Source organism: Cyanistes caeruleus, chromosome 2 (genome assembly GCF_971803275.1).
Source record: "Cyanistes caeruleus chromosome 2, bCyaCae1.hap1.1, whole genome shotgun sequence".
Classification (NCBI taxonomy): Eukaryota; Metazoa; Chordata; class Aves; order Passeriformes; family Paridae; genus Cyanistes; species Cyanistes caeruleus.
The window spans coordinates 77430877-77446276 of NC_141702.1; the positions used below are offsets into that span (position 1 = coordinate 77430877).

At 39.2% G+C, this 15400-nt stretch overlaps 1 protein-coding gene across 34 annotated transcripts in view; it reads right to left on the minus strand.

Moving 5' to 3' along the window:
* Positions 1 to 15400, minus strand: part of LTBP1 (latent transforming growth factor beta binding protein 1) — a 187045-nt gene that overhangs the window by 1862 nt on the left and 169783 nt on the right. For all 34 annotated transcript variants that reach the window (XR_015283512.1, XR_015283511.1, XR_015283515.1 and 31 more), the window contains 3 exons: positions 13604 to 13774; positions 3914 to 4036; positions 441 to 590 (listed from right to left, as the gene is read on the minus strand). Coding sequence is in view for 28 of the 34 variants with exons in the window: in XM_086878057.1 (XP_086734183.1) it covers positions 441 to 590; positions 3914 to 4036; positions 13604 to 13774 (444 nt within the window). In the remaining 6 variants the exon portion in view is untranslated. The remainder of the gene's footprint in view (positions 1 to 440; positions 591 to 3913; positions 4037 to 13603; positions 13775 to 15400) is intronic.

Genomic DNA, 15400 nt, shown 5'->3' on the forward strand with positions numbered 1-15400 from the left:
GTTATCTGCATATTCAGGCAATCACTCTGAACCCACTCTAAAAATCCACTCCTAAAATCACTCTTCTGCTCTGGGTCCAGTTCCATCCTCCTAGCTCACTAAAGCCTTTGAAAGACATTTGGTCTGTACATTAAAGTCTTGATATAAGTTTATGCTTCATTCCACAAACGTGTGTCTGTTCACTTCTACTCTCTTAACTGAACACAGCTGTAATGACTAAGATACGCTGAGGAATGCCAAGATATTTTTTCAACAACAAAAATAGTATTAAATACTTTTTTCTGAAAAAAGTAAAAAATTTTTCAGTAAATAAAGCAAAGCTTGGATCTTTAATCCAATTCAGGTGATCATCCCTAACCCGTTTGTTCGAGGCCTCCCAAGGTTAAGTGACTGAGTACCAGGAGATAACAGGTGATTTAAAGGTGATATGCTATCCTCACCAACACAAGTCATTTTGGCCATGTCCAGGTGATAACCATCAAAGCAGTCACAGGTGTAGCCTTCCTGGACTCTTACACATCGTCCATTTTCACATCCATTCAGAATACCACATTCCTCTGCTTGTAGCTCCTCAAAGCTGTTCAGGAAACCTGGGAGGAGAGAGAATTGCAAACAAGTAGGTTACAAAGCTATTGAATCAGTATCCCCAGTATATAGCGAGAGTCTGAAATTCTCTCAGAAGTTTACTGGAATGTGACTTGACTTTGCAGAAAATAGGTCAGCTTTAGCAGAGCTGCACCATCTGGAGTTTTAAATGTATCAGAAAAGTGCCGTGATACCTTTCAAGATGGAAACTAAATAACTTGGTTAACTCTTAAGTTTTATTTTGTGTTAAAAATCTGTGATCTTTTTTGTAGAATGGAAAATCCGTAATTTCATTGTTTACTTTTTCAAGGGTAAGTCAGTGTTTTCTAAATAGCACCTTTTATTTTAATTGTTATGTGAATCAGCCTTTAAGGAAACAAGTGGTCATGCAATTTGGGATGAAAGTTTCTTAAAACAGGATTGTAGAAAAATAAGGTGTGTGTGTGTGTAGAGGGGTTAGAGATGCATTATAATTTATCCAGAAGAAAACATATTAAAAAAATATCAATCCCAGCTGCCATAAGGAAAATAAGAAGAAATCAGAGACTGCTTTCCTGTTGCGGTTTTTTGTTAACAGCCCTTTGGCTTGTGCTTCAGTGACTGGTGCCAGTACAAATACCTATAATCTACCAATTCCTCCTTATCATAATTCTAGATGGTGAACAGTCAAAGCTCAAAGAGCTGAGTTTTTTTTTTCCTTTTTTTTTTCACATCTTATACAAAGACTTGTCTTTGTATTCAGTGGTTTGTATAGTACTTTTTGTGCTCCCTGCCTTAGGGCTTTTGTGACAGTTACGCTTTTAAATATAAGGAAGGATTTATACTTACAAAATTATTTTACATTTTTACATGTTCAGAGATTGTCTCTAGTACTGAACTGTTCCTATAAGTCCTTAGTTTTTTTTCACTACCTTTCTGCTCATGGAGCAGTAATGTAACAGGACTGCAGATGGCAGCCCATCACATCAAACAGACTTCTGGAAAAAACTGAGAATGTTTGAGTCATGAGTTTAATAGAACAATAAATATGTAGAGGAGAAATTGGAGCTGGAGTGGAATAGACTAGGATATATCTCCCCATCTGTCCTGTAACAGGCAATGGCTCCACCAACAAACCAGCAACTTATTGAAAAACTATTTACCGATTCATATTGCAACAGCTGTGATAAATATGTTTGCTAAGCTATCTAGGAATATGAATTTTTCCCTTCCTTATGTTTTTTCCTCTTGTGTTTCTTATTTACTCCATCCTGTCTTGGTCCTTGAGGCCCTCTTTTCTACTCACCTGCTTTGCCTTTCCTACTCTGCCCTTTCCACATCTTCCTCCATTTAACTTCCATACTGCCATTTCTACTCCCCTCTCTCTTTAACTACAAATATTGCTCCTATCCTGGATTTTCTAGCATGGTGGGCTGCTTAGTAAGGATCAACCTGGTCAGTAATATGCTGAGTAGATTCTGAAGACACTGAACATGTAATGTGAATTAAGTACTTGCTGACAGATGTCACATCTCAAGAACATATATAATACACAGGATGTATACAATTGCATATTAAATGGGAAACATTGCAGTCTTTTTCATGACCCTTGTAAATCACTTCTCAGTGCAATATTGAGAATACTGAGCACTGTCATGATGTAGGTAACCAAGTTTCATTACTTGCTGAGGTCCTCTGACAGAGCTTGCAGAAGGCTCAGGACAGACCTTTAAAGTGAAGACCTTTTCTAATTTAGAAAACAGTACCAAGAAAGGGAAGGTTGTCCCTCCAACCACATAGATATTTTTAAACCAAAGAAATACATAATTTATTAGACATATAGCTTATATATAGGCATATATGCATGTGCATAAACATACGTACACACACATTTTTTCTCCCCCTTTCCCTGTCATAAATACCGTATGTTGTAATTTTAAGTAGCTAAAACTAAAATATATATCACCCAGAGCAAGTTCTACTCCACAAAATATACTCTAGTTCAAAACAGCTCAATGGGACCTGTACTGTGATTCTGAGGTACGTATTTGCTTCTGCAGAAACTGATTGCACAATGACAAATATTACACTGAAGTACATGGCCCTGCCATGGGATGGGATGTAATGCTGTATTCCTCACACAGCCTGCAGCAGGATTGTAATCTTGAAGTCTCTGATGCCCCAAACAGGATGCCCCAAACAGGATGCCCCATCTGATTCAGTGATAGGATGGACACAAGAGCCATAAGCTTTTAAGCCTCTGTTCCTAAGAGGTTGGAACTAGATGATCTTTAATGTCCCTTCCCACTGAAGCCATTCTATGAAGTGGTCTCAGCTGTGGATTCAAAACTTTCCACAATTTATTGTGTTTATTTACCACTAAATTATACACCTTGTTTATACCTTGTGAAATGCTTCTTTCCAGATTAACAGTATGTTAACATTGCTTACCCGGTCATTGTTCTGGGTTTTTCCTTGTGTAATGAGTAGTTTTCAGCTGTGTGACATTTCAGCTACACATCAATACTCAGAAATGCTGACTGGGGACTGTGGACATCACAGCAACTTGCAGGCCATAGATATTTAAAGCACAAGAAGTTACCAGCTCCTTCCAATACCTCCACTTTTCTTCTCTAAAACTGTGATAAAATACTTTGGACCTGCACAGGGTGCCTGGTTTTGAGGAAAATGCTGAAATCTGTAAGCATTTCTGTCCTGCAAATTTTAACAGTGAGCTGGGCCCAACCCAACATGAAGAGCCCTGATATTCCTCAAGTACAAGCAAAATGCTGTGTGCAATCCCTCACACCCTGCTTGGCAGGCCATAGCATCCAGCCTGAACTCCATACATATGTGTGTTCTCTGATCACACTGTGCTGTACATTTTCTCTGTTGAGCAAGAATGACTTGCATGCTCTCATTTCATCCATGCAAGTTCTGCTGGGAAATCATGGAAAGATGAAGAGGGGTTTTTTTTTCTTTTAAATTAAACACACTCTGGAGAAATCTATCCCATGCTCCAAAGGAAAATCAATTTGTGAGAAGGAAAATTGGCAAGCCTTTTGACCTTGAGCTGTAAAGCTGTTGGTAAACACAAATTTAGTACACTTGGCCCAAACTGTTTCACTAGATTAAAAATTAATTGTACTCTGAGCCCAACTGGACTCTCATACAAACCTGGCTCTTGAACTGGAACACCTGACTGGAAGCTTGTGTCATAGGAATAACTAAAGCATAAATAGGCTACACTACCCAGAAGCAAAGAGAAGAATGAAACTGCCTACAGGGAAAAGAACCTGAAGTAAAAATCTCATTTCAAGTCTTTTATATAAAAGAGAGTCTTCCTTACGGTCTTCAACAAAGTATGGATTGGTTTCTGGAGTGTAGTGCTCCTCAAAGTCCACTAAAGCATCTTGTCCATATGGCCGTCGAGATCCTGGAACAGGAATGTTGCACAGCTGGGCGTAATCCTCTGAGGGGGGAAAGAAAATAAGATATAAAAGTAAATACACTTGTAACACAGGCTGCATTACATTAGTCCCAGTGAGCTGTGGTTCATATTTGCTGGAAATAAACTTATCTTCCTAGAAACACCATAAATTTGCAGAAAAGAAAATTTCCAGACAGCATTCTCTCTTCAAGAAGGATGTCATTACAATGTTAATGAGCCAAATATATACTGTTAAGTCTAAACAGGGATAACACCAGGGATAGATTTGAGTCAGTAACTGTACAAAAAGTTATAGGTCAGCTTCTTCTGCTCTGCATTGGAAGCAAGAACTGAGGGATGTTGTGTATCCCACTGCTAATGCACTTTTCTCCAGGGCTATCTCTGTTTATAGTACTCATTCTGTGGAACAAAGGCTATCCCAGACCATTATGGCTGCTAGCAGAAGCCTCCTCAAAGGAAGTAAATTGGGGCAGGTACAGCCAGTATTTCTGGCACTATCAACCAACCTGCAGAAATCAGAGTGAAAAATACTTCTAAAATAGCCCACACTTATCTACAGACTGTATCTTCAACCCACAGGCTTAGAAGTGTGAGCGCTGTTCAAAGTCTCCCTGGCTGTGAACCTCAAAGAGCAGGGGGAAACACACAAGATAAATAGTTACATCTGATTTTGTGCCTCTCTCTAAAAGCTAGGCTACACAATCTGAGGCCAAAGCAACTCTTCATTTTAGGTGTCAGAGTCCATGTTTGAAATGCTTATGCAGAGTTTGACACTTTTATAAATCAAAAATGGTGTCGACTCTGTTTCTAGTACCCTTTACTAAAAGACATACAATACAATTTATTTGAAAACAGAAATATTGTTAAAATACAGCAACCCAGGTGCTCCTTTACTGTTGCAACAGTCTATTTAGCATCTGGTTCTGTGAAGACTGCCTGGCGTTCTGAGAATCAGGCAGAGAAAGGACGGGAAAGAAAAACCACCAAAAGAGAGGGAGGGAAAAAAGCCCTAAGCAGATACAAAATCCAAGAATTGCAGATGGATGCAGAGCCAGAAACCTCATGCTGTGTAGAACTGTCCCAGACAGCAAATAGTTGGATAAATCCAGACTGCCTCTAGACAGTACAGAGCACAGCCCTACTTGCTGTCCAGCACTTCAATTCTATTTTTACAGGTAGTATCTGCTCCACCTTGAATGATTTTATTTTGTACTGAAAAAACCAAAGTGTTCAAAAAGTCTTTTGAATTCTGTGGTCAACAACTGGGCCCTTTGAGAGCACAAGACAGAGCAGTACAGGCAAAGCTTGTCTGTGCACACCCAGAGCTGCCATGGCTGCCAGTCCAAGTCTGCAGCATGAACTCCCCAGAGACCTTACAAATTATTGTAAATCCCACCACATTCTGCTGCAAGAGCAAAGTAGTTTCCTTTGAGGTATGTCCTCCAGAATATATTTATATAAAGTAATAGTATTCAAACACCACCTTCCTCTCCCAGAGAACAAAGTACACTGCCCAAGGACAACATCCCAGGGCACAGGAAACAAAGCCAGCATGGCAAAATAAAGGACATACAGCAAAAGTTACTTACATCCCAACTGCACAACTTCCCACTGACAGTGGGAACTGGTGTTTTGACATACAGTGATAATGAGCATAATTTTGGGAGTTGTCATAGGACCAGAAACACCCCATTCTTTCTTCCCCACATCTAATCCTGAATTAACATCCATGTATGGGGACAGGTTATAATCTCAGGTTGACGCTTTCATTCATATGTACACACAGGAAAGCTATGTAGAATAGTAAAAGCACTTTTTCACAGATGCCCACAAATGTTCTTGGCAAATGAAATCTGTGTTCTACCACAAAATACTAATTCATCTGGCTTGTGTGGAAGAAACCACCACAAAATAACAGTCAGTGAAAGGCAAAGGGGCAAGACAAGCAGCTCTTGGGGATCACTGCTTCTTCCACACGAATGTGATCTGATGGGAAGGACTGAGCAGGACATAAGACACTGGATTCCCAGATTACTCAGTGCTAATTTTGCCATTAGTGATACTGGCAGTATAAACAAGGCTTTAGTTCTGAAGGAAGCAGTTGGAACTTTTGAAAATCCATAGAGCTGAAGCACTCATGTACATGATACCTGCACAGTTTGACGATTGTGCAAGGCTATTTTATATTGCATGTCTGCCAACGCAAAGTTGTTTAACACATAAAGATGAATTAAGGAATGTTGACAATTGAAACTTGTTTCCTGCTCCACTGGTCCCTCAAAAATCAAGTTGTGAATGATTTTTAGATCTTATACCTATAATACTCTCTCAATACTGTATGTTCTGTTTAGCTGTCCAAGTAGAGTAGACTAAAACTCTTATCTTTTATAATGTGTTGATTCAGTCACTAGGTGCTTGGACAATAAACCCAAGGGGAACAACAGCAACTCACCTAAGAAACCAACAGTAGAAATTCAGGACCAATAACAATGGTAAGTTACCTATCTTGGAAAGTTATCTATTCCACCTTTCTCAGCTTGTCTTCTTCTTCTCTTTCTTTTCTTTTTTCCCTCCAGGGAAGAAAAGGGTGGGCAGAGAGGAGTGTACAAAGACTGAAAGGTATATGGGGGGTTACTGAAAGGTCGTGAGAACTGGTGTTTTGAAATAAGGTAGATTTGAGACTTGGATCACTGACAGAAATGAACCATCTGAGTGCCCCTGTGGAGGACAGAACAAGTTACAGCAATGACACTTTCTGTTGTTTAAAACTTTTCCTCTTGCTATGCTATGTTCCTAAAGTTTAAATTAAAAATAATGTATTTTGGGTCACTGTGATGTGTGCTGGTCAGAGTTTTCCAGGGGAGGCAGCTAAATGAACAGAGTACTGTAAGATTTGTGGGTGGAAGCATGACTGGTGTACAGAAACTTGCAGGCAAGTATTCAAATGGGAGAACAGCATGACATTGCCCTAGGGAGATGACAATAGGAGACCGAGATCAAGAAGATGGTAAGGGGGCAGAGACCAAGACAGAACATGTACCTATTCCTGAATGACAGAAACATCTTAGTTGCAACAGAAATTAATGCTCATTTTGAAAAGAATCTTTCAAGTAAAGTTTAAAGAAAATATCCTATAATTCACAATGACTGAAGAAACCTTTTTCTATATGGGTTTATTTTTAATGCTCACTCATCTCTTGACTATGATCAGGGACAATACAGCTACAGTTCAAGAGGGGGGAAAAAAACAACCACCTTTGTTTTTAACATAGTTTAGTCTACACTGGTCCATGTGTTTCTAAGCTTTTCTCATAACTTGCAAATGAAGCATAGAGACAGCTTGTTCTATAACTTAGGGTGGCTGTTATAAAAGGAAGCTGATGTATGCTTCCAAAAATGAAAAGGACATTTTTGAAGTCAGATGTATTGCATATTAAACAAGTGTTAGGGGATTACATCTAGACACACAAGTGTACTGGCACAGATGTTAGCTGTAATTGGTGATGAAAGCTTGGCTGACAGAGACGACACAATATAAATTGGATGGACCGACTGGCTTTTAGGTGCTTGTTAGCAAAAATGCAGCTGTGCAAATGTGCATCTAATTTGCATATACAGTTGTAACTGAGCAAGCCCTTGTGAGCTTTACTTGTACCCAGAGGCCTAAAAATCCTAATGTTAGAAACATTATTCTGTATTTCACATATTTAAAACGAAATACTATATAAAAAGTTTTTCCTGACACAACCATGAAACAACTACACCACAGCCAGTCCAGTTCCTGCCCATAAAAAAAAGCTTTATTTCTGTTCCAGCTCTTCAGAACTGTCACCATCACACACACAAAATAAGCAAAGACTAAGAAACTAAACCAGATCCTTCAAATTATTTAAGAATGCAACAGTTCTTTGTTCCAGAATTAAAGGTTCTGGACATCAGTCTAAGTTGGTTAAGTTTATGCTATCTCAGGAGACTGCATCAAATGTGAACCAAAGCTAAAGGTATTTCTGCACTATATTTAGATTGTGCTATTTGACAATTTTGATAACTTCAAATTCATTGACGTTGCCCATGGATAGATGCTAAGGTTTGCAGTGAACAGCACTCATGTCTACCCCACAATTTAAGAAAAAGGTAAGGGTATCAGTCACAAAGGTTATTTTTCATTAGTTAGGAAGGATGTTCATATACCCTCATGGACACACTCTAAATGAAATCCCTAAAAAAGATTCACAGTGGATGTGAAGTTCTCACTAAACTGAAATAATTACCAAATTGCTTGTCTCAAAACTTCTTGGTAGTGACCTTTTGTTCCTCTGCCATTGCTGCTCGAGTTTCCTAAAATGATCTTCCCACTCCTTTTTGGTCCAAGTGGATAGTTAAAGTTGTAGTAAAAGGTTGTTTCTGACACAATTTTGCACATGGCTTTCTGACTCCTTGCTGATTTCCATATCCACTTGGAATGTGAGGTTCCATGAGAAAGAACGTGTAGCCAAAGCTACTCTACATGTCTCGCCTGACCTTCAGAAAAAGCACTGAAACGCTTCATCATCAGAAATTAAATCAGCCAAAAATCTGAACACACTGAACACAAGAATTTGAATATTTGAGGCCCAATCACTGCAGTATTTTAAGCCCTGAGAATATAATCCATTTGTCCAGAGTCCTTACCACAAAGGAAGGAGGCACAATGCCATCCTAAATGGAAAGATGAGCAATGATCTACAGAAATTAATCCAGTGCCTCCCTGCTGATCTTAACCACCCCAAAAGAGATGAAAACTCACACTTTACACACATTGGTTTACCCTGTACTTCCAGATCTTCAAGTGTGACATTAGCCAGAACTTAAAAAGAACACTATGTTCTCATATTATGAAAGCTCAGCCCAGAACTAACTCATACTGTTTACAAAGGATACTCAGAGTTCCTTTGCAACAAAAATGCAATCCAAACAATCTGTTCTGCCAGAAATGGGCAGTATTCAACTCTATCTAGGCATCTCTGAGGGTCTGCATCTGAATTAGTTGTTCATTGTCCATTTTAATCCAAAGAAAGACATAACCACTTCTAGGACAGCATCTCATTGTAAAGCACATGTCTAGAACATCTCAGGGTGCTGATTTATCTTTCCTGATGGAAGGAAAAACTGGCAGGACCAGCACTGATGTGGGTTTCTGTATAAAAAACACAATATGAAATTGTCCAAGAGAAATGCTACATTGTACAACACCCCATTCAAATTACCCACTACTTGCAGTGTTCACCTAACATGGGCTTTGCAAATGCTAAGGTGGGGATAAAGAGAAACTTCAAATACAATATGCACAGCAGTTCTTTGTGTGACTTCTAATCCCACAGAGCATCTGAAACATCTACTGACTGTCTTTTCTGCAGATCTTCTAAACATAAAGTGGTTCCATAAAATCCCACAAAGTAATAGAATTTAAAACTTAAGAGTAGAGAAAGTATTTCTAAGTATACACAAATAAACAGGCTGATAAAACTGAGTGCTGGTGCCTTTTGCAGTTGCCTAAGTATGTGTTCACGACATTATCATTATCTTAGTACTCACACCAACAAAAAAGTCTAAGTTACAGATACAGTAATGTATCCCACTCTCAATAGTTATTAAAATATCTGCTAAAGCTGCTGAGTCCCAGACCTACCTCACCCTGTTTTTCTGTATGAAAGCTTCTCCAGGCAGCCAGCTACGGAAGAGAAAGTACCCCCCTTAACTGACTGACATCTCTTTGGCACATCTATTGAGCTCCTAATACCACCTCACCAGCATTTTAAGGTGTTACAGAAGCAAAGGTGATACTGCACTGCAATAGCCTCAAAACTACTACCACTGCTTTGCGAATATTAAAATAGGCTGTCTGTAAATTAAATGCTGACCCCAGCACACCACATTACTCAACATTTTCTAGCTGCTGGTTCTATCTCCTCTCTTCAAATTTCCTGTAACCATACACCTTGCCTAAAATCCATTCCAGTCCCCTAAGGGTCTCACAGGAGCTTCTGGAGTCTCAGAACATTTATAGTTCAGGTCTGACAAGTTCAAGTTAACTTGAGGTGTACATGGCTTTATTTTAGATTTCAGATTTTTTCAGTCAGGGCCAGTTACTCTGTTTTCTGGCATGGAGGCATTGACCCAGATGCTAAACCTATTGGTGCCTGTCCTGCTACCAGTTACTAGACCGAGGACTCTGGATGGAGAGAGTTGGGCTGCTAAGCACTAACAGTAAATTGACCAAGTAAGCAGAACTTCCGAAGGCACATCATCCAACATGTATTTTTTTGGGTGGGTGCAATGAAGAAAGCATGTTTTGCTGTTGTTTTCTAAACCAAAAAGTATCCAATTTTCTAATTTTTTCCCTCAACAGGTAAATTTCTACAGATTGCCAATGACAAACCTCAAGTAACACAGAAGTTTTTAAATAATAATTATTAAACTGTTATTAATGTTCTTTGGGCAAATACAGACTAATGACACCATGAACTCAGAGAGAATACACTTCAGTAGTTGACATTTTGGTAATGGATGGAATCTGTGAAAGTCTTTATCTGCAACATGATGATATCATAAGATAAAAATATAATTGAAAACAATGTCTTTACATCCCTTGCTTGCACGAGTCAGATGTATTCAACCACAGCACTACAACTCATGTTTGCAGTATTTTGATCAGGACTTTGAACTAATGTTTTGAGTTTGTTCCTCAATGTTGTCATCAAAGTACTTATCAGTCCTGCTGTTGTTAGTATGTTGCTGTTAGTATTTGTTGCAGTATCAACAAACGCTACTTATTTTTGTCTCAGTCTCTGAATGTTTGGAGTCATTTCAGTGGGGTTTGTTTAATTAAGCACTGATTAGTAGTTTTTAGAAACAGTAGCAACCATGTAATTTCTGTTTTCAGGCTGATTTAAGACTGTATTTCTTTTTGCTTAATATGGATGAAGTCTTGCAAAAGTGCTCTACCTTCCCACTGGTTCTATGCTGGATCCTACTTGAACAGGGTATTTAAATCTTGTCATGAAAAATGAAATCACTTTAAAGACAAGGGTTACAAAAATTAGTGGTTATTTTTAATAAAGCATTAATATCTTTAGAAGGGACTTGCAAAAGCATGACAAAAAGTATGACTGTGGTAGGCCTGTATTTCCTTCTTTCTAAAGGTGGTGACTAGATCTTCAAATACAACGGGACTATAAACAAGGTAAAAGGAAACCACAGATCTGTACTAGGATCCAACCATTCCATGGTGAAAGTCTTGTGGTGATAATGCTTTTCACATCACCAGGTCTTCTTCAACATGTGTTACAAATCTTCAGAAAGCCCCTAACTGGGGAAATAGGCAAACACCTTCAGCAGTAAACGCAGCCAACACAATACCTAAGCATTTAAAAATGGAGAAATTCCAGATTCCCCAGCCAGGACTTGAACCTGTGACCTGATGGCCTGGAGGTGTGAAAGCACTCTCTTGAGCCAATGATATCACTTTAAGCGCTACAGACTGAAGACATGTCAAATGAATCATTTATTCAGTTCAGTCAGCTTTAAATTTTTCTTGGTAAACGTTCCTGAACAGAGAGAAAGGCTTCCAGGTTTCTGTGTGGGTGAGCGCACATGTGTGTGAGGACAAATGAGCACATACCATATCTCCACTGAGAAATGAGAGCTTGTATGTTTGTTGTGACATCATAAACATTCAATATGCTTTTATTTTTAACTATGTTCCAATCTATAAGGGTTATTTAAAGTATTTGGGATCAAAGTATGCCTCATAGTTCCAGTTAAGGCAGATATTTCTCAATGCAAATGAAACATTGCATAAAAGTTATCTTGTATCTGGAGGGAGAAAGATTTTATTATCCAACACAATGCTCTTCAGCTTTGATTAAGGATCATCCAACGCATGTTTAGGATGTTATATATTTGGAACCTCCATGTAATTCTTAAAATTAATTTCTCAATTTTCTTCATAGAGCTAGTGGGGATTTACACCCCACTGTTGGCACAGGATTGAGGCTCCAGAATCCTGTGTTCCTAATGATCAAAATACATCTAATACTTTCAGACTGAAATAGTTCCAATTTTTTTTCCTCATATCAGCACTTTTGTTTAAATTAAAAGCTTCTGGGAATCCTCCATGATTGTGCTCTAGAGGAGAATTTTAGAATTTGCAGCCTTTGTTCTCTAGCTATGTTTGGAATTTTTCATCTCCCCCCTTGTGAGGCAGGTTCTCTTTGCCTGACCATGTTGGTGGTCCTCTCTTTTCAGATTTATCCTGCTTTAAATGTAACTAGCTACAAATATCCAGAAGTAAATCTTGTACCTAATTTAACTCTCTCTAACAGGAATAGCTTTTCTTTGCTCTCTCAGGATTACATGCTTGCATGACACAAATGGGTCATTCTCACCATGTGATAAACTTTGTACAAAGAAAAACTCCATTAATCTGTTCAGTCTTTCCACTTGAGGAGTTCCAGGTCATAGCAACTATTCTTGCTATTAGCTGTTGCCCTGTATTTGTCTTACTATTACACTTCTTTCCATTACATTTGTTATTCTAGCAGGTATAATAATTTGATGTCCTCATGTAAAATTTGTTCTGACAAAGACATTTCAGAGATTTCCATATCTTATAAATCAAGCTGCTGTCATGCACTGTTTTTCTTCTTCAGTCTCTTCCTGCGGTAATCATCAGCCAGCAGTTACTCCAGCCAACATTATCAAAATCAGATGCTTTTTTTGCAGTTGCTGCATTTCCAAAGCAAACTCAAACAAGTAAAGATATCTCAGAACAGGTTCAGAGACCTTGCAAGTAAATTATAAAAGCATACAACCCAAACAGACAGAAACAACCACATTAGTGCTTCACTGAGCTTCTCTATGTAGTTTTTTTAATTCCTGGGTTTTTGCTACAAGTAAAAACATGTATTGCTTTAGCCACAACATTACCATTACAGTAACACAGGCCCAAGTAAAAATCCAGGAATGTTCACAGTAAAATGCTTTACCAGTGCAGGATGGTATTCCTACATGGAAAGACATGTCACTGAAAGACACATTTATAATAAGAAAGCTGCATCCAAACTAGACCTTAGAGCAGTTTATATGAGGGGGAAGAAGTTATTATCCTACCAGACTGTGTATACCAGGGCTGATGTATCTCAGGCACAGCATGACATACACCTGTGCTGCTTCCACTGGCCCCTTCTCCAGCCCCCAGAAATAAATCTGTGTGTCAATGACATTTCTCTCTGTATCCATTCAGCTTTTTTAGTCACCACAAGTGGTATCTTCTACCTGAAATACCATGGAAGAGCATCCGATTTCCAAAAGCGTAAACGAAATATAGTCTTTTAAAAATAACGCCAGCCACCTTTCTTTTTAACACTAAATTATATTCCCTGGAAATTCTTCAGTCCTTACTGGTAACCCATTTCCCTTGAGAGGCCAGGGGTTTTTTGGTCTTTTTTTTTTTTTTTTTACTTCATTGGCACAGGTAGAAATGCAAGGGATTAGAGTGATGAAGCGTTTCAGGTTTCGATCCCAGGAGCGACACGCGTGTTTCCTTACCCGACTCCTTCATCGGACACAGCGCGCACTGCATGCCCCAGGCTTCCCCGTACAGGCAGCAGCACTCCGTGTACGTGGTCTGCTTTCCAACCAGTGGTCGACTGCAGACAAAATCGTCACTTAGGTGCTGCCAGCAAAGGTCCTGGTAGACCTCAGCTTCTTCAGTTTGTTCTGATGGAGAAGACAGGATTAGGTCATCGTCAGAGCACTGTTATTTAAATAAGACACTGGTGTAAAGATAAATTTTATACGTTTAGATTAGAAAAAACAGCTTAGCTTTACAGACTGCTGAATACAAATTTAAGCTTAGACGTCATGACCTTTTTTAAGTGCCTGAGGTGGCTCATCCCTTGAATGTTCAGCTTTGGAAAAATCTTAGAAGGTTTTGAGTTATCACATTAGGCCAATTTAAAAGCACATTGTGTTGGATACCCAAAACCCAAATCTTTCTAAATCACAGTCATTGCTGAACACTTAACACGGATTCAGCTCAGCTCCTATGGAAGTTAACAGAGCTTGACAAGAAACAGCACTGGGAAAGAGGTGAGTGTTTGGGGAACTCCATCCACACAATGGTTCTTTAAAAGTTATTTTGCTTTTCTTATACTGCTGTCAGTGGCATCTGAAAGAACTTTTACAGCTAGGGCAGAGCCAAACAAAAATTTTTACATGGGCTCCCTGGGAGACTGGACAAATACTTGGAAGAGAGAGTCCCATTAACTAAACAGACAAACTACATCAGTCTCAGGAAATCCCCTGAGCTGAAAATAGCTGGAGGCTGAGAGAGTGCTGGGGAGGGTGAAGAGAAGTATTGTTTATCTACCCTCCTGGTCTCTAATCATCCACTTACAGCTATTGTTAGAGACAGAATACTGCTGTGAACTACTGTCACATTCTTATGAACATTCACAAAAATCTGTATTTTTGTCAAGGCTGGAGTTTTTCAGAGGCATAATAGTTTTGACACAGATCTCAGAAGAAACCATTCCCAGTCCCAGCAAGTTCTGATCACTGCTGATCGGAAGAAGAGGAACTGTAAACTTAATCTTCCACTTGGAATGTAAAAACCTCAGCACAATTGTTTTGTGAAGACATCTGCAAGGTTTTGATTTTGTTCCAATACAGAGTGAAAAATAAGTGTTGTCACAAACCAAGGTTCTGTTTCGTCTGTGCATATCCATTTACTGCATTTTTACATTATGCACGGGTGAGCACAGGACTGAAATCTCTCCCAAGGTTTCAAACTGATTTCTGAAAGCATGAAGGTGATCACAGCTTAGATACCTACTCTACAAAGAGCTTAGAACACGCAGTGAAAAGCAGCAGCAGTGGGTCTCTGCAACCAACTCCAAATTCTGCTGGCAGCAAAGGAACCAGCCTGCCCTCTCCCCCTCTGCGTGAGGGGACATTGCCAGCAGCGATACAAGGCTTGAGTGCTTTGTGCTGGCTGAGATGATCAGTGCTGTGTCAGCCTGAATGTCATATGACAGAAGACCCTTTGGGCTCTTGCGTTCTTTTCACATCCTAGATGAACCCAAAGGACAATCCTGCTCTTGGTTTGTTTAACTGTAGATTGAACAATAGAAATGCTGTGGCTCTTTCACAGTTCCAGGCAACAGGGTGACCACATTACTCCTCAAAATACCAGCCTTACAATTTGGAATGACTAAAGCAGGCATTCAGTCTGTATTCCCATTTCCTTCTACAGAAGCATCTCAGGAAAATTCACCGCAAGTTGCAGGAACCAGAGGTCTGGATTTATGGCTATACAGTGCCAGCATTAAATCAAACCCATTG